Source organism: Pseudorasbora parva, chromosome 7, assembly GCF_024679245.1.
Source record: "Pseudorasbora parva isolate DD20220531a chromosome 7, ASM2467924v1, whole genome shotgun sequence".
NCBI classification, from domain to species: Eukaryota; Metazoa; Chordata; class Actinopteri; order Cypriniformes; family Gobionidae; genus Pseudorasbora; species Pseudorasbora parva.
Window position 1 is genome coordinate 36,355,185 of NC_090178.1, and position 20,168 is coordinate 36,375,352.

At 37.7% G+C, this 20,168-nt stretch overlaps 1 protein-coding gene across 2 annotated transcripts in view; it reads right to left on the reverse strand.

Annotated features, from left to right (window-relative positions):
• snrka (SNF related kinase a) overlaps nt 1-20,168 on the reverse strand; it is a 77,440-nt gene that overhangs the window by 11,794 nt on the left and 45,478 nt on the right. For both annotated transcript variants that reach the window (XM_067449208.1, XM_067449207.1), the window contains exon 4: nt 2,567-2,779. In XM_067449208.1, the coding sequence (XP_067305309.1) occupies nt 2,567-2,779 (213 nt within the window). The remainder of the gene's footprint in view (nt 1-2,566; nt 2,780-20,168) is intronic.

Here is a 20,168-nt window from a genome sequence, read left to right on the forward strand (position 1 = left end):
TAATACAATGCACTAAAAATATATACAGGAAAAAATGAAGAGAAATCAATGTTAAGTGGTCTCTTAATTTTTTCCATAGCTGTAAAAGTACATTTTTCAAACAGATTAAAGTGCAAAAGAATTAGGCTATAAAGAACAACAGGTAACACATTACAATAAGGTCTCATTATTTAATGCATTAACTAAGATTGAGCAATAGCTACATTTGTTACAGAAAGTATAATGTTTTTGGTAATGTTAGTTAAAAAATACTGATCATTGTTAGTTTTATCTTAGAACATTAAAAAAGTTATTTTGTTATTAAACAGTAACTAAGAAATTAACATTACTTAGAATAATTAATTCTTTATAAGTATTTTTCATTGTCAGTTTGGTAATAATGAATTAACATGTTTGAAGTCATATGTCTTTTGGACAAATAATCCAAAAAATTCTAATCATTAGGGCATGTTGTAGTCCAGATTAAAACATAATGTTTAAATTGGAAAATAAATAGCCTATTAAGTCTTTAAGTATTAAATATTTGGTGCTGAGCCTGTGATGAACAACATTGAGGTTACAAAAAAACGAATGGCTGTTTTAAAAACTTCTTTACTAGCGGTTGCTTTTGTTTGCGTGGTTTCCGGGGTAATCGCTGCATTCTGCCATTCCATCAGCGCCCTCTGCTGTCACTGAGCGGCACTTCATTCAGCCCGTCTCCTTCACCCGTTCAGTCATGTGCAAACGTGCGTGTCCCTTTGACGCAGAATAGCGGTGTTGAGCATTTATACGGTTGATGGGCAAGGTATTCTTAAGTGCATTATAAAAAATTTAATAATTGTTAATACATTATTATTTACGATATTTTGAAGTGCCCACGATAACAATATTGTGCATATTCATTATCGTGATATATCGCATTACCGAAAATCGGCACATGCCTAGTTGATACATACCTCTCTCGTCTCAGTGCGTGCACTTAATCTCTCCGAGGTGATGATCTGATAGCATTTAGCTTAGCTCACTAAGCCCAGTTCATTCACTATGGTACCAAACAGAGATCAAGTTAGAAGTGACCAAACACCTCCACGTTTTGTGTATGGTGACACAAAATAAAACGTGGCGCTTTTCTAAAATCCCTAATTTCTGTCAATAGGGGGGGGGGAGATGTGAGGGAGGATGTTTCAGCCGGGACTTTTTACTGCGCCGAGTCGAAGTACTATTCCGCCATACATTATAGTTCTCCTTTTTAATCAGTTTTTAAAAAAGCACCACGTTTTATTTTGTCACCATACTTGGTCGTTGACCTATTCGTGTAACTGTATTTAAATAGGGAAAACGTGGAGGTGTTTGGTACTTCTAACTTGATCTCTGTTTGGTACCATAGTGAATGAACTGGGCTTATGGGCTAAGCTAAATGCAATCAGAATGTCACCGCGCGTCAGAGAGATTAAGTGCACGCACTCAGACGTGAGAGATATGTATCAACTCGTCTTAGTAAAGGGAATAACAGTTTAATATGAAAAAGCGGTGAAGTATCCCTTTAAAACCATACTACAGCTGTACTGCATAGATAATGCTATTGAGCGCTTAAATTATTTACATGCCTGTAGGTTTCCATGCGTCTCAGAGCGGCTCCGTTCACAGATGAACTGAACTGTTATCATTTACACGCGTGGAGCATCTCAAACTCCATCTCTGCATAGGATGTGAGTTTGGGTTGCTTATAACGTTCATTGGGAAACACAATGTGCACCATTAAACCACATTTGTTAAGTAAATAATTTATAAACCTGCTCCAACACGGAATACATCAACATGTTTTTAAATATGTGAACTGTTCATCACGAATTTAAAATAAAAGTTTAAACCCTCGCTCTGAGTTATGTCCACATGAATTTAAACTGCTGTAAAGTGTAACAACAACAGGCCGTTGGTGAATTTGTTGTCTATATCATGTATATTATATTATGCATTTTAACAGAGTATTTCTAAAAAACTGTATGATTACTTGATTTTATCATTTATTCGAACCAAATATTGTTGACTCATTTTTACATGTATTAATATCATTTTAAAGGCTATTGTTTGCATAGGTCTATTTTAATTACAACCCCAAAAATCTGCTTACTCAATTATTCGTCAAAATAATTTTTTGGGATTACTCGATTACCAAAATAGGCTCTAGTGACAGCCCTAAAATACGTTATACCGGCACATTTCTGAATGCAAGAATGTGTGAAATCTAGCTTGCGTAGTTAGTTATTTTCTTGAATTGTGTTGACTCCTTTTTGGGCCTAAGATGTTGCCTAAGACATTACTTGATAGGTGTCACTGAAACTAGATTGAACACCCATCAAATTTAATGCTATCTATTCCCTGTCCAGCTAACTGATCTTCAAGCAAAGAGCTTTGAAACCCCTTACGCCAAATTCTTAAAGCAGATTACACATAAACCTGGAGGGTCTTTCTAATGCACTCTTCATTCCTGGTTACTGAAAATGAATGAATGACAGAGAAACACTTCTTTGGAAAAAGTGGTTACATCTCAGCTTCAGCTTCATAAAATCTGTATAACAAGCCTTACTCGATGATGGCCTCCCTATCTGCGATGTCTCCCAGCACCATGCGTTGGATGATGCTGTTGTGTTCCTCTTCTGATAGATTCTTGTGGGACACCAGTGGGGTGTTGAATTTGGTAGCCGGAGATGGGTCCACGCCTTGAAGCCACGCGTGGCTCTCGATCTCCTCCAGTGATGCTCGCCTCTTAGGATCCCTTTGAAGCATTCGGTTTATCAGGCTGTGAAGAACAGAAAGAGAAGATGAGGATGCACATCAAGGGTTTCTTGATCATGTGAGCCTAATCGTAGACACTGTCCATGCCTTAACCTAGGACTGTGTCTCGTTCTTTGCAGGAAACCCAGGACTAGTACAGTGCTAGTCCAAATATTTATCTTGGGGGAAATACTCCATGAAGTTCTTATGTTTCAATGGTCAAAATTCGAACTCACTGAAAGTTTAGCTAGGCATCTTACATGGTTATTTACACTGAAAGCAAATAGGGAACATGCTTAAGATGTAGCTGCCTGCCACACAGGGCCTTTCTATCATTAACTGAAGAGAAGCCAATAACACTTGTATTAGCTGACTGAAAATGACTTGAGTTGCTGTTGTTGTGAGCAACCGCTGAGGCAAAGTTCGACCAGGGTGCATCAGCATTCAGCACACGTACGTAGCAAAATTACAGCCCAACCACCATGAAAGGAGCCGGGGAGATTCAGCAGGCTTACAGCGGCAGTCTGAAAATCATCAGCACTGAGCTGCAGAAGCAGCCAGCCTGCTCTAGTCATTATCGGCACGCAAGACATTTGTTAAGACAGAGAGCGAATAAATAGATATGAGAACTGGCGAGAGAATCCGCCTGTTTGTCTTCCCTTGAATATGCTGCCAGGGCCTTATCATCCAACATTACATCAGAAATTTCCATTATAGTGCCAAAAATGGGATTCAGAACAACGGGACACTTTTAGAACAGAACCGAAGTGATTAAAGCCACAATTTCTCCCTGTCACAATATGATAGGGGACGAGACTGCAAGCTGTCACGATGACGTTTCCTCTCCAGGGTCTCAGAAATAACCAGTCATTGGGCATTCTGGCAACAACAGCTGTCATTAGTGTAACGTAATAAGAGTGTAGTTATCAAAGGCTGTGGGACAAAGTAATGGGATCCAGATGTAACCTTTCAATGTCAACATTAAAAAGTCCAAAAGGACAAACTATGCACTGTGTTTGACATTTAGGCAGGGACTAAATGATATCTCAATATTCCTGTCGTCAAGGCTGCTGGAGTTTATTAATATGCTGTTCCAACATTTAAAAGTAAAGTGCATAATTTCATTTTGATATCCTTGAAAATAATGATACTTGCAGTTTAACAGATTCTGTAACCGCTCTAAATGATGTGTCAAGCTGATTTTTTTTACAGTTCATTAAAGGAACTGGCTCATAAGAGTCCTTTGTTTATGAATAAGATGACATCAGTCACATTTAGTAATGCACTAATCTGAACATTTTGGCTGATAGTAAAAACGATAATTCGTTGTATTTGAAAGCTGAAATAATGTAGCATAGAATCTAGGCGCACCCTAACGGCAGCAAATCTAAATTGCAGCTAAATTGAGTGTCATTTAGCAACTCTCTTTATGACTTGTGAGCTGAAAAAAAAAAAAAACTCTGGTCAGGCCAATCACATCGCGTATAGAGTCAGTGGGCGGGCTTAGCATAATGACGGCCGAGTTGCGCTTGTGTGCTTCTAGTAAAAACTGGCGAATGGCGGTCTTTCGAAACGGCTTTGGCCACGACTCTCGAAGACTTGGGAGTTGAGCTTTTCTTTGAGAAAAGAACAAAGAATGGCACTGAAATCATTAAGAAGAGAATGTGTGTTCTGAGTTTTGCCGACTGGATACGGCAAAAGTTTAATCTGTCAACTATCTCCGCTTCACCTTCTTTGTTTCTCTGAATTTGATTGTAGCTCTATTGCCATTGATTGTATCTTGTTGTAGCTCCATCCTATCGCATGCAGAGGGAGTTTGTAAGACAACCGTTTATCCCATCTCTCGGATTGAGCCCTGTCAATGGTGAGTTCCCAGACCAAACATCTTAATGTTGGTCTGGCTTGTCAGGCTAGATATATTGGCAAATAAATCGAAATCCACATTTTTATATACTGTAATTTATGAGAGCCTGATTACAAAAAACAAACATCTCACCATTAAAAGCCATGCACAATTTATGTGGCCCTTGTGCTAAAATATAAATATAAATAAATACATATTTGTGATTTAGAATACAATGCTGTATGTTTTTAATACATTAAATTTAAAGAAAAAAGTAATTTTGCTGGTCACAGAGTATGTTGCTCTTGCATATAGCCCATCATGACAACTCAAAAGCAAGATGTTTCTCCATGGTACATAGTCTTTTTATTGCATGACATTTAACATAGACAATAAACATTTACAACATTCAGTAAAAAAAGCACCACTGCTGTAAAGTGGTGCAAGAAACAAAGCTGTCCAAAGCCAATCTGCAATTCTGTGCAGCTAATGCTGCCACTGTTACGTTTTCTGGTTCCTTATGGCAAAGGAAGCAACCAAACTCACCCAAACAGAATCTGTCACCAGGAAAAAGGACACCACTTAGATTCATAGCCCAATGTATATTTTTAAGCTGCCGTTGATTTTAACATGTTTGCCCATGGAATATTCATGCTTCAGTAAAGCTTTCCAATTCTGCACTCTGTAGAAAGAAACTGCTTCAGGGCTTTATCGAAAACATGTATTCCTTTTCCGTGAGGATTTACTCTTGTCACAATTTGGAAATGACAATTACGCCAAGTTGCTAACTGTCCGCGGGCCCTCTGTGAAGGTCATTTTACTACTTTAACTGTTCTTATCAGGTAAAGACAAGTTGAGATTTCACAAAAGCTAGTCGTTTGAGAACTGCAGCTCAATAGCTTGAATTTCACATGCGAATCAAATGTGTGAAAATAGAGGTAGTAGTTTAATGAGAGTGAGAATATTATGCAAGCAGGCAGTGACTAAAATAATCTGCTTGATGTGGTTGCCTTAAAATACCCAGTCTGAAAAGCCCTGGAGATAAAACCAAATCCAAACAAAAGAGCTTTAAAACGGAAATCAGAAGGACTCTGACAAGCCGCGAGTTAAAATGAAGAATGAATCAAATCAAATCCTTAAAACACTGAAATGTGAAATAAAATACTGTCAATATAGCATTAGAGAAAAGTTTAATACAAATTTAAATTTAATTTAATATCAACAATAAAGGGATTAAAACATTCATTTAGACCAGGGCTAATCAACTGGGCCAAATCCGGCCCGCCAATCATCAGCATCCGGGCCGAGGGCACCACAACCTCCCTCCTCTATTCCAGTGGTACGGCTAAATTTGGCTAGATAAGTGGCCACAGTGGTGTCTGTGTACCATGCACCCTCCGACTGACCTGAGAAACTTTTTCAGAGCCAATATTTTAGCAGTTATTATGTGTCCCGTATTTAAGTCCAATGAACCAGCGATACCAAATATTTGTGAATTAATCATTCTTTTGGCTTGATATTTTCTTTTCCGTGAATTGGCCAAACCCCCTTTCATAACAGTATGAAACTATTCGGATTTGTTCATAACAATAATTTTGAATGATATCAAAGGTTCAATTTAAAATAAAAAGGCAACATGTCATATTGTAATGTCAACTTTTCTGTAGTGGGTTCAGTGTTGGACTATCTCTTTATGATGCCAGACTTCTGTCAGCCACACACACTTCACGGATCTCCAGCATGGCAGGCAGCCCCGATAAGACTGCTACTCAAGCCTAATAATCACTCTATCACCGCTGAACGGTCCAAAACACTGTAGCAGATCACTGCTGCTTACCTACCGCACTCACATTTGGGACACAAATGAAGGCTTTCCTCACAATGTAAAAGTGAATGTCTACTCTGTCCAGGGGGAAAATATCATGTAATGTAAGACCTGAATTTTTATAAAATAAAAATGAGAATGAACCAGTGATGGCAGTCGAACAAAATCTGACCAAAACAAAGATTGTTTAAAGTTCCTTGAAGACAGCTTGCCAAAGCAAACTTTTGGGAAAACTACCATAGCGATCACGTAATAGGAATGCACGTTCTGCGGCTCTGCCTTTGACGTGGAAATATTCTTCAGTTAATTTCTTCTGTTCAATCGGTCAAGGTCAGACGCGAGTAAAAACAAACACACTGGAGAGCTGCTCTACAGAAGAAATTGAAGTTGTAATTCTTATTGAAAGTGACACTGACGTTGCTTTTTCATATTTAAAGGAACACTCCACTAAACAAAAATAGGCACATTTTCCCTAAAGATAAATAGTTCCTTTTTTTATTTTATTTTTATTTTTTATCGTTACCATTTAGCCGATCTCCGGATCTGGCAGTAGAATTTTTAGCATAGCTTAGGCCCCGTCCACACGGAGACGCGTTTAGCTGTATACGTATAAATTTTGTACCGTATCAGCATTTCGTCCACACGGATCCGGCGTTTTAGAAACATGAATCCGATATTTTCTGAAACAGGGTCCCAAAGTGGGTAAATCTGAAAACGATCATCTTCCGTTTTCGTGTGTACAGCGAATCCGTATTTTTTCTGAAAAGGTGATGTCATCACACTAAGTCCAGCACGGTGAAAGAGTTAAGGGATACAACTACGGGCACTGGGCACATGCACACATCAATATAGCGTCATTTAATAACGGTACCTGCATTATTGTAAGGGTATGTTTTGGGTTGGGGTAGGTGTAGGCATTAATAAAACATCTGTTAAGGTGCAAATGTATTTATTGTTATTTTATTGTGAGATTTTGACCCACCTCGGACCACTGCTATACCCCCGCTAGCCACAACTCTTCTTCTCCGTTTTTAGTGTATTTCTGTGGCAGAATTACAGCGCCACACACTGGCCTGGCATGCAAACTACATCGTATTTAGTCAGTTTCGGTAATCTCGTGTGGACGCAGGTATTTCTTGAAAGGGGGGGGGGGGGGGGGGGATTGGTTTGGGAAAGCGCTGGCTTCGTGTGGACGGGGCCTTAGCATACATCATTGAATCTGATTAGACCGTTAGCATCTTGCTCAAAAATGACCAAAGACTGTCAATATTTTTCCTATTTAACACTTGACTCTTCTGTAGTTACAGGTAGGTAACTTCCAACATAACCCGCACTAAGTTTGTGTAGTGGCAGAGTTGCAGTCGGCAAATTAGGTAGTGGATTTAATCGTGCTATTAAAGGTGTGGTGTAAAGGGCTGTGATAGTAAGTTGAAGGTGCACTCTACCATCATGTTTCACAGAATAACAATCTGGCCAAGAATGACGTCTCATCACACCGTGCCTAAATCAGTTGCTTATATTCACTAAATGAGCCAACAATAGCAGAAATAAGCCCTTTTACGCCTTTTAGAAATTAGAAAATGTTAAAGAGATCGTTAATTTAGTTGTATACATGTTCTCCCATCCATATATTCTGTTCTAATGCCACAAGTAATACTGGGTTTACACGATTCTTTCGTGATGTGGTTTTGGTAAAGTTTAATAAAGTAAACATTGTCACGTGTATCTTTATTCTTCTCACCGCTGTATCCTGATGGTTTATAGAACAATTACTCCGAGTTGCCCTCCTGTCGTTTAAAGGGGTGAGAAATCCACATTCCCTTGAGCTTTTGATATATAAAAGGTCATGGTAATATAAGAATATCCTGTAAGTTTCAGAGCTCAAAACTTCCTTGTTAGTCAAAAAAAAGCTTTTACAGATACCAAGCCCAAAAAACGATTGTGCGCGCATCATGACATAATCGAATGACTACAGAATAATAAGTTCGTTTCTACAGAATAATAACCACGTGTAATTCATTAGCCCCGCCCACCTACTCATGGAGCTGTTCGGCTCGCGCTGGCCAGCAGCAATAACCATGCAGAAGATAGCAAGATATTGTGGAAGAACACAGTCGCTGCATAAGCTTCCTTCGAAACTAATTTTAAAAATGTGTGATACTTCATTTATTTTTAATGAAGTTCCAGCTCACGTGGGTAAGACATGAACGTGTGTGAACGTCATTTCACTGCGGAATCATTTGTAAACAAGTCTTTGGTTGTGCTGGATTTGCAGACACAATGTTGTGCCTTCTATATTGGATCCGACAGGAATTTTCTAACACACTTATGTGCATAAACGTCTTTTTACATGTAATAGTAGTCCCAGGGAATATGTGTTTTCCAGACGGGCTACTAAAAAAAAAGCCTGTCGGCAGGCCGGTGAATCTCAAATAGTCAAATAATATTCCTTTCTTATATCCACCGATCATGCAGGCCAAGTAATACAAAAATAATATTCCAATCAATCGTGGGTGGATGAGAAATACATAATTGTGTTTGTTTGATAAAGACATTTACAAACCCTGTGGCCGAGAGAATCATTCCGGTTGCTGCTTTTAAAAACAATCTCTCCCTCGTGAACTGAACTGACAGGGGCTAAATATGACAGCGGAGCTGAAGCTCATTAAATATGCAAATCTTCTCCAATCCTAGCCATGGGCGTTTACTTCCAAGTCTCCAGTGTGGCACGCCCATCAAAACCCAGCGTTCAGGAGAGAGCCTCAAAACCAGTGTAGAAAATAGCCTATTACTTATTAGGCATGATGTTTTGGAATGTAAAAATCACACGAACGTCATTAGATGGCCTCAGATAACAGTAAAAAAAAGTAAAAAATAACAAAAGCCAGTTTATGACACCTTTAAAATAATATTACAACAGCGAATGCATAGAGTATAAACACTTCACCAAAAGGATGAGGACACTTCACGCAGTCAGCGAAGGCTCGCGAAAGGCTTAAGGTGATTTGGTTGTCGTCATCTTTCATTTGAAAGCATCTGTAAAACTGCATTCTACCATCTTAAATATATATTGAAATTACGGCACATGCTTTCAATGCAAAATGCTGAACAGTTCATGCATTCATGAGATCAAGGCTAGATTATTGTATTGCTCTACTGGGTGGTTGCCCTGCTCGCTTAATAAACAAACTGTAAACTAATAAACAGCTTTGGTTCAATTTGATATCACGATGCATTGACGGTTCACTGCATCCTCATGTATGAACTGAATCTTTAATTTTACCTGCTCAAAGAAAACACGTTTCTTAAATGTATCAAACAAAACTCAAGTCTGGGCACAGAAGACAACAGGAGCACTCAATGGTGTTGAAACCACATAAGTAAATTTGGTAACACTTTATTTTAGGGTTAAATTTTTGCTATCAACTAGTTGCTTATTACAATGCATATAACTAGGATATTGGCTGTTTATTAGTACTCTTTACACATACTCCATCATGTCTATTACGGTCACAAAACTCTGGCCAGTTGATAACTCAACTGCAGTTTTTTAACCAGACAGTTGATGGCAGCCATTGACTTCTAGAGGTCGACCGATAGTGGATTTTACTGATACCGATAGCTAGGTGGGACCACGCTTGCCGATAAACGATTAATCAACCGATAGTTTTTAAAAAGATACTAGATTAAAATAAAAATAATAATAGTAATAATAATAATAATAATAACATTAATCATTTTTAAATATGCGATTCTAAATTGCATATGTAAATATGAATATATTAACATGACAAGTTCTAACAGAAATAAATCTACAGAAAATAACTAAAACAACTTGCCAGCAGCCATATCACCCTGTAGCCCAAGACTGGTTTCCCACTGAAGCTAAGCAGGGCTGAGCCTGGTCAGTACCTGGATAGGAGACCAAATGGGAAAACCAGGTAGCTGCTGGTAGAGGTGTTAGTGAGGCCAGCAGGGGGCGCTCAACCTGGGGTCTGTGTGGGTCCTAATGCCCCAGTATAGTGATGGGGACACTATACTGTCAATGAGCACCGTCTTTCGGATGAGACGTTAAACCGAGGTCTCGACTCTCTGTGGCCGTTAAAAATCCCATGTCCTTCGATAAAGAGTAGGGGTGTAACCCCGGCATCCTGGCCAAATTTGCCCATTGGCCCCTGTCCATCATGGCCACCTAATAATCCCCATATCCTGATTGGCTTAATCACTCTGTCTCCTCTCCATCAATCAGCTGGTGTGTGGTGAGCGTTCTGGCGCAAAATGGCTGCCGTCGCATCATCCAGGTGGGTGCTGCACATTGGTGGTGGTTGAGGAGATTCCCCCCTTCTATATGTAAAGTAGGGATGCGCGATATACCGGTACTGGAAAAATACCGGTATATATTTTATTTAAAACGGTACGATATCATGATTTGGCACATTTCGGTATATGCTGCTTTTCCGAAGTTCACCGCTAGATGGCAGCGCTCTACCCAAACTGACCCGAAACAACCGGCAAATGTGACAACAACAGACGAACAAAATGGATAAAGCAGTTGAATCTCACTCAAGATGCCCAAAACGAATTAATAAAGAGAGGAGTAGAAGTGACATTTGTAATGACTTTGCTTATAAAACTGATGAAGAACCATCAAACCCAGCCAAGAAGCATCTGTCACTATTCTGACTTTAAGACTTCTGAAGAGATCGACAGGTCAGTGGATCATTCAGACCATCTCATTTAGACATTTATTTTCTTTTAACACTGATCAACGCACACACATAGCCTAATATAAGATCGTATATCACAATCTCCAGCTTTCGTTTCAACCAATGACATTTAGATCTCATTATATTTGCATACGTACTATAGCATTTTTTACATTCGCGTTAGACACAACCGACTGTGTTTATGTGAATACTCACTAAAGACGGACATCTGTACATAATTCTGTGTATTTGACTGTATAAGGAAACTTAATGTGTAATGTGCGAGCGTGACTAAGTGACAGGCGTGTGTGTGTGTGTGTGTGTGTGTGTGTGTGTGTGTGTGTGTGTGTGTGTGTGCTATAAAATCTCTTGCGTGTTCAAATGATTCCCGTTATCCATCCCGAGACGAGCGTGAAATGTTGAATCGGATTATGCAGATTGCTTTAGTGTAGTGCCATGTCTTTTAAACCCAGAAGCAATTTGCTAATTTTGAGAGATTTTTGCTGAAATTATTTCTCACAAGAAAATTTTCAAATGACTGATTTGATGTGATAAGCTTTGCTGATTAATTTACTAATAAACATTTGTGGTAATTTCCCACTTTATAAACTCAAAACTTGCATAGTTGTTCTCATTCGCGTGCAATATACCCGTGCTATTATCAGACCGTGTGGTATCAATTTAATATCGGTACTTCGGTATTAGATTGTGGTACCGTACCGAAGCCAAAATTGTGGTATCGAGCCATCCCTAATGTAAAGCGCTTTGGGTGTCTAGAAAACCGCTATATAAATGTAATGAATTATTATTATTATTAAAACATTGAAAGATTACAAATAAATGTTTCTTTAGCTATAACCTAGAAACATGTAAGTGAATGTCAGGTAACAGACTGCAAGTCCCATTAGTTAACAAGGATTTATTAGCTTATTTAGCTAGCTTTCATGAATGATATGCAATATACATTTTACACCGTGTAATAATAGTTTAGCAATACAAATTCATGTTATGAAGTGCATAAAAACAGTTCATAGTGCATAAAAAAGGTTAACAAATAAAACTAACAATGAATAATACTTCTACAGCGTTTTTTTACCTTACTTAATGTTACAAATGGAATATTGGGTATAAATGTATTATAATGGATTACTGTAGTATATTAGGTGTTATTTTATATAAATCCTAACAGTTTGCTTTTTTAGAACACTTGACGGTTTTCTTACCAAAATAACAAAATATGTATTGAAATCGAATGCGTTTCTGATGTGTTTATATTTCTGCCGGATGCATGACCATCCAGTCTGGTTTCTTACATCACCTAGTAAGTTTTTACATCGCTTTAACTGCTTGAGGTAAATGTTACTGCTAATGTTAGCATTTCCTCTCAGCCTCGACGACAAAGTAAAGTACATCCATACTGCTGTTCTTTCGCTGCTAAAGCATCTAGTCACCCAAAAAATTTGCCAACATGTACTGAAGTGTTCTGTATTCATACCGTTCCCCTTTCGCTGTTTTAAACGTGCGTCAGATGTGTCAGCGCGCTCTGTGCAGCGTGTGCTGTGAAGCGCGTAGCCTCACGTGCCTCACGTGTTCATGTAATCAGTGATAGTTTTTCATTTGGCCTCTAGAGGCTGCTCTCGCGCTATATAACGTCAGCAGACCCTTCTCAGAGCTCTCGTAGGCTACTGTGTAATGACGGCAGCCTTCTCAGCCGCTCCCGCAATGGACGCAAACCGGAAAGACTATCGGTATTGATTTTATGACGATAACGATTGTTCCACCAATTAGCTATTGGTGCCGATTAATCGGCAAATCCGATTAATTTTGTTCCTACTCTGCAAATCAATGGCTACAGTCAATTTTCTGATTACCAACACTCTTATATCATTAATATATCTTGTGTTCAGAAGAAAGAAACTCATACAGGTTTGGAACAACTTGAGGGTGAGCAAATGATGACAGAATATGTCTTTCCCAGCTAACACAAGACCAGTTAAGCAATTTACTGTTACTTTTCAGTAATTTCATGACTTACTAATTGACAGCTTTACTACAACGAAGCATGGTCATAATTCCTTTTGTGCTTTATTTATAATGACATGATATACAGCACACGCCTTCGCATTTTGTGTGTGCAATTGAAGAGTGTGGGCTATGAACAAAGTAAAACGGCAGACAGTTCTTTTTTTTTTTTTTTTTTACCAGATTTTTTTTTATTTCATAACAAATTAAGAAATTAACGTTTAAATAAGTACACTGACATAAAGCCTGACATCTCATCTGACTGCAGATTCTGAATCAGGCCAGCATGTTTTTCTCAGGCTGCTTACACACGTCTTTCAAAATAAAAGTCTTGCATCATAAAAACATAGGATTACGTTTGTTGTGGTTTCTTTGACCATACGCTCCTCGACTTACTCAAAAGGGTCTTGCGAAACACTGCTTTAAAGCAATCTATTGTAAAAAGTTATACAAAAAACATGATTCCGGGGCTTGTGCAAACATATTCATAGAGCTTATTTAGCTTTCTTAATAGTGTTTCCTCACTGCTATCATCATGTGTTTATTTTGTCACAAAGAGGAAAGCATGCAGCACATATTAACAATCATCTAAAATCTCTTTTCTAAAAAACTTCTTTTCTAAGCAAAAGAAAGAAAAACTTTGCCGTGAGCATATCGAGGCCTTAATTCTGCAGAGATTTATCAAGGATGTCCTCCCCCCCAAGCTGAGAAATGGACACTTTGATTGTTTAGTCTAAATTTATCTCCAGTATCTCTGCTAGCGGAAAGGCCATCGCAGGAACAACCGTGGAGGTCTGTTTGGAATGTTTACGCTCTTCCTGAGGATTCCGAGGATAACAAAAGCAAATATCACTGCATGTAAAATCAACAGAAGACACAACATTCAGCACACAAATGCAGGCTGTACAATCTAAGTTATGCTTTCTTTTTGTGTTGCACCAAGAACGTGGATGAGATCCACATGAAATTCTACACCCTCTTCTTCCTCAAAGAATGTAGGGTAAAAAAAGTGACCAAATAATAATGAATTATTCATGTTAATGATTACTGACATGAAAATGGTGGCAGATGGTGTTGATGAGGCAACCACTGCTTGTACATGCATTAACCACATGGTGTGCTGCAATGCCTATCAAATTCATCTGTGATGCTGCAGCGCTGAGAGAGGAAGCAACCTGACAGCAGTCGCAGGGGTATAGAGAGGGCTAAAATCAGACAGCTGGCTCTTTTTATGGCCAAAATACACCCTGATAGTGTATGCCAGTCTTAAATACTGTACGTTTATGCTGCATGAGCCAAACTAAACACAGAAAAGTGAGAAAAAGTCACAGAGGGAATTTGCAGAAGTGCTTCGCAGGGTTGGACGTAGAGCAGGGCACACCCTGATGAGAGGAGATATTAAGACAAAAATGACAGAGTGCAACTAGTCCTAGTTGTTGAACAATCTTTCCTTGTGTTGATACAGGCCAGGGTTACTTTTTCATTTTTGTGGCATTAGCAGTTATTTTTGTATCATTTGAATTAGATTCTATTTTATACATTTATATGTTTACACATATACATATATACACTAAATTTAGATTATTATTTCAGAATTAGATTATTATATTATTAAGAATTTTAAATAAATAAAAGAAAGGATGATAAGACTGTCATTAATGAAACCCAGGGGAAGATTTAGCCAAGATGTTAGACGTTTTACATATCCCCTGAATTTATTTAGAAATGATCTCTTTTATCATACCTCATACCTGTTTCATATTGCAAAACTTAATTACATTATTTTATGGTATTAGTTTTAGACAACGATAATAACCATAGGCATTAGTGACACTAAATTGAATTGAAAATGTAATGATACATCAAGTTAACTGTTGTTGTTTTTTTTTTAAGGTATTTCAAACCTTTTTACAAGGTAAAAGTATTTTAACACAATAAAAACAAAGACAAAAAAAGTCTCATCATCTACTTAGAATGTAATGAGCTTAAAAGCTCGCTTTAAGTAATGGAATGTATAAACATAAGTGCTGAAAAGATGAAGTTGAAGACAATCCTTTCTGAGAAAACCATAATATAATATTGGTTTTAGAGGAGACTGTTTGCTGATAAAACCATAAATCACATTTACCACACAGAGAGAATATTTGTGCTACAGATGCAGTTCCATAGTGATTCCATATCAAAATATCATGACCCACCAAAAACATGGATGAAAAAAAGAAAAAGAAAAAAGAAAATGAGAAGGGTGAAAGCACAGGACAAAAATAGAAAACTAATTGAGGAAAAATCGAAACCGAACAAATAAAACAACTAATGGAATGCTTTGAATTTTTTCATGCATCACTTGTTTGCATTTGAACATGCTGAGAGAGCCGCACATTACATGATAATCCTCAAATATTAACGTATTTATTAAACTCCTGGAGAAAAACAAGAAAAGGAATTTAAGGACTATGAAAGGCAAAAACTGCAAAAATATAAATACACAAAAAGAATTCATCATGTAAGACACAATAAAGAAATCTTGATAGGGACACCAAAAGAACTGTGTTAGTGTTCTTTGCTGAATGAAGGAGATTCAGCTCAGTGAACATTTGAAGCTGACTGGATCCCCACGGAAACTTCACTCACATGCCAACAGTCAATTAGCCCAGTGCTCTCCATAATATATCCACACGAATATTCCCACAGCTTACTGTGTTAACCTTGTTAACATCCAAATGTTGGCTCCACAGGTCTACGTTGTATAGTTGCTTCTAACAATGTATGCATAAAAATAAAAATAAACATGCTTTCATACCATGTCATAAGCAGATGCGACACGACATGTAGTTTGTCTGTCCATTATGATAGTGAAAATGCTTTGCCACATGATCACAGCCAACAATAACATATCTTATACAGTTTTGAAAAATAACATTGTGGACCGATGAGATTTCACTCTGATGATGATGACATGGAAATCAAATGTCAGAGAAATTGTCAATTGACACATCTTAGTGTTTACATGACAACGATGTACAAAAAACAGATGACAAAGATCACGTTCACACAGACCTGTGGAAATTACTAAAAAGGTTGTACTATGCATGCCAGGCCAATAGTTGGCGATGGTACTGTCAAAACGAATTGATAAAATATGTGTGTGCTGTGTATAGTTATTATCCATTTATAAATACACACACGCATGAATATATTTAAAAACAATGTTATATTTCTATACAAAATATTAATATATATATATATATATATATATATATATATATATATATATATATATATATTATACACATTATATGTGTGTATATTATATATATGTGTGTGTGTGTGTGTGTGTGTGTGTGTGTGTGTGTGTGTGTGTGTGTGTGTGTGTGTGTGTGCATGCATGCATCCTCTCCCTAATACAGTGCAGTCACCCTGTCCCATGTGCAGAAAAACACCCCCAAAGCATGATGCTACCACCCCCGTGCTTCAAAGTAGGGATGGTGTTTTTGGGATGGTACTTATCATTCTTCTTCTTCCAAACACGTTTAGTGGAATTATGACCAAAAAGTTTTATTTTGGTCTCATCTTGACCAACTTTCTTAACATGACTTTCTCCAATGACTCCTCTGGATCATCCAAATGGTCACTGGCAAACTTAAGACGGGCCTGGACATGTGCTGGTTTAAGCAGGTGAATGCATGATTTCAAACCATGACGTCTTAGTGTATTCCCAACAGTAACCTTGGAAACGGTGGTCCCAGCTCTTTTCAGGTCATTGACCAGCACCTCTCGTGTGGTTCTGGGCTGATTTCTCACCTTTCTTAGAACCATTGAGACCCCACGAGGTGAGATCTTGCATGGAGCCCCAGTCTGAGGGAGATTGACAGTCATGTTTAGCTTCTTCCATTATCTAATGATTGCTGCAACAGTGGACCTTTTTTCACCAAACTGCTTGGCAATTCTTTTTTTTTAATTTTTTTTAGATTATGTCTCTCACAGTGGACATGCACCCACGATGACAATTTCAGACCCCTCCATGATTTCCAAGTGGGAGAACTTGCAAAATAGCTATTTAATATTATATAAAATATTATACTAAAATAATATTTTCCTCACTGTATATTATTCAAACACAAACTTTTATTTTGAATATGATTAATCACGATTAATCATTTACAGCCCAAGACAAAATACATCTAAAAATAATGGAGTGAAAACAGTGAGCCGCTCAAATTATGAGAATTCTTTATTTTAAGTTTCAAGCTTAAAATAAAGCACCACAATAAACAACCCCGCGAACATGTAATACCATGTGTGAACATTGCGACACCATTTTCACAAATTCACATTTTTGTCCTTTACATGGAGACGGTAAATGCATGGTTTTCAAAACCTTGCACTCTAAAAGCCATTTTCAAAAGCTTGTGTTGTAAGGCTCCCAAAATACTGTTGTTGTGATAATGACAGTGAAAACAGTCCAGTGTAAACATGTCATATGAGTCATTCGAGGAACTGGCTAAACTATGTTATTCTGAATTCATTCTGACACAGCTTCGAATAACCACCTCAACATCTTTGTAATAGCTTACAATCTGTCACCTTTACAAAAACAAAACCTGGAATTCCATTAATTCCAAGAGTAGTTTGCATTTATCAATGAGCAATTGATCTTTACACTTTAAACAGACAAAAATATTTACCACCAGTGAAACGGGTTTTGTTTCTGTGCTAAACTGGCCCAACTGTTCATGTAATTTCAGCCGAGCATTGTGTTATGCTTTTAACAGCGTAACAATTGCATCCCACTTAGAAACAACGTCAAGAAGACACAGCACATTTCCTTACCCCGGCACACACATTTCCACCCTGAAGTTATAATGACAGGATGAAGTCTGCAGCATTATCATATAACATGCTAACTTTTCACAGTTTGAATGTGAGTTTATAATGAACAGAGACTGTGATAATTAGACTACACTATTCCAGCAAAAGTAGGCACGAAAAGCATCGAGGATAAGCAAATAACGTAATCAGTGCAAAATATATTTGGCATGCCTGCCTTTACATGCACATGCACTTTAATGACATCCCATTCTTAATCCGTAGGGTTTAATATGGAGTTGGCCCACCCTTTTTAGGAGCGTGTTTATGGGCATTTTTTACCATTCTTCAAGAAGCGCATTTGTGAGGTCAGAACACTGGCTCGCAGTCTCCGCTCAAATACATCCCGAAGGTGTTCTTTTGAGTTGAGGTCAGGACTCTATGCAGGCCAGTCAGGTTCCTCCACACCAAACTCACTCTTTATGGACCTTGCTTTGTGGTGCACAGTCCTGTTGAAGCAGGAAGGGGCCATCCAAATTTGTGAGCATGAAATTGTACAAAATGTCTTGGTATGCTGAAGCATTAAGTTTTATTAAGAGTTCCTTTCACTGGAACTAACGTGTCAAGCCCAAACCCTGAAAACAACCCCACACCATAACCCCCCTCCACCAAACATTACACTTTGCACATTGCAGTCAGACAAGTGCCATTCTCCTGGCAACACACCAGAGAAAACATCTCCACTGTTCTAGAGTCCAGTTGTATACATTGCACAGAAGAGACTGTTTGAAAGATGTTCCAAGATACATTTCTGCTCAAATGGTGGCAGGGCATGTGAAACACACAAACCATTTTAGAACAGATTGTAGCGGGTCCACCAGCTGGACGTGTGCATGTGTGTGTTCTGCGCTGTATCTCTGTGAACAGACATTCTATTTAAGCTATGATATAAGCAGAGTCTAATATTAGCTGTTGGCAGTGATTCTGAAAGATGTTAACACTAAACATGTGTGCTCACAAAGCCCGGACAAAGAACTAAAGAAGAAAAAACACACTGGCCTGACTTCCTGAGGACTAACCGCAAGAGATGGCTAGTAGTGCGAGCTAAACGACACAGCTTGGAGTGGAGAGGGGAAAATATGGTGAGTGAAAGAGGTTAGTTCTGGCTTCTGTAAAGATGCCTGGAGCTTATCAGTTACATAACCGTGAAGTTTGACAATGCGATCAGTCTGACTGCAACAACCTGTCATCACAACACAAACTCTGACTCCTGGTAAACCAATCACAAGCTCCCTGACACCTTAAGGACACATCGGATCTCTTTTTACCTTGGGTCTTCAACCCTGCTAAATATGCCTAAAAACTCAGCGTCTGTATGAAAGAAAAGGCTCAAGGCATTTAAATTATAAATTTCTTGACGCATATCATTTTGTACTTCAAGGTCATGTCCCGGACACTGAATACTAATATTTGTTGAATGATTTTTGTTGAATGATTTTTTCAAAGGACACAAAATGCAGCTATACAAGCCGTGTGATATTCTAAAACTTTTGCCGAACTTCACTTGCATGTCTGGGTTAGAAGGCTATAACATTTTTTCAGGATAAAATACTAGAACTACTGCTAATACTATTTAGTCTATGTAAAATGTAATAAGTTTAAATATTGTCATGCTGTAACTGTAGGGCTAATACATAATTCTCTATAAACTATGTATGGGAATATTATGTAGATGAATATTATGTAAAATAGTTTTCATCACATACATGCTTTATCCAATCCTTTTAATGGCTTGCAAGTTGCAACCATAATTTGGTGTTTAGCTAGGGCCCTATTAAATCCATTTAATTTTTTTCCAAATTCCAAATTCCAATATTAATATTTGTTTTTCCAAATTCTGTTCTATTTTTTTGGACTCCATTTTAATGGTTAAATTAAATTGTATTAATTAAAAGCATGTCTAATGAAGTTAAATAATGAAATGTATACAATCTAACAACAATTTAATACAGGTTTAACAAAAATTACATGTTTACGGCCCTATAAAATTTTATTTTTCACTCAAATTCCAGTTTAATTTTTTTACCCAAATGTAGTGTTTTTTTAGATTGCATTTTAATGGTTAAATTGCATTTTAATAATCAAAAAGCATGTCAGATGGATTTAATTAATAAAAATACATATTATTAATATTATTAAACATTATTATTAG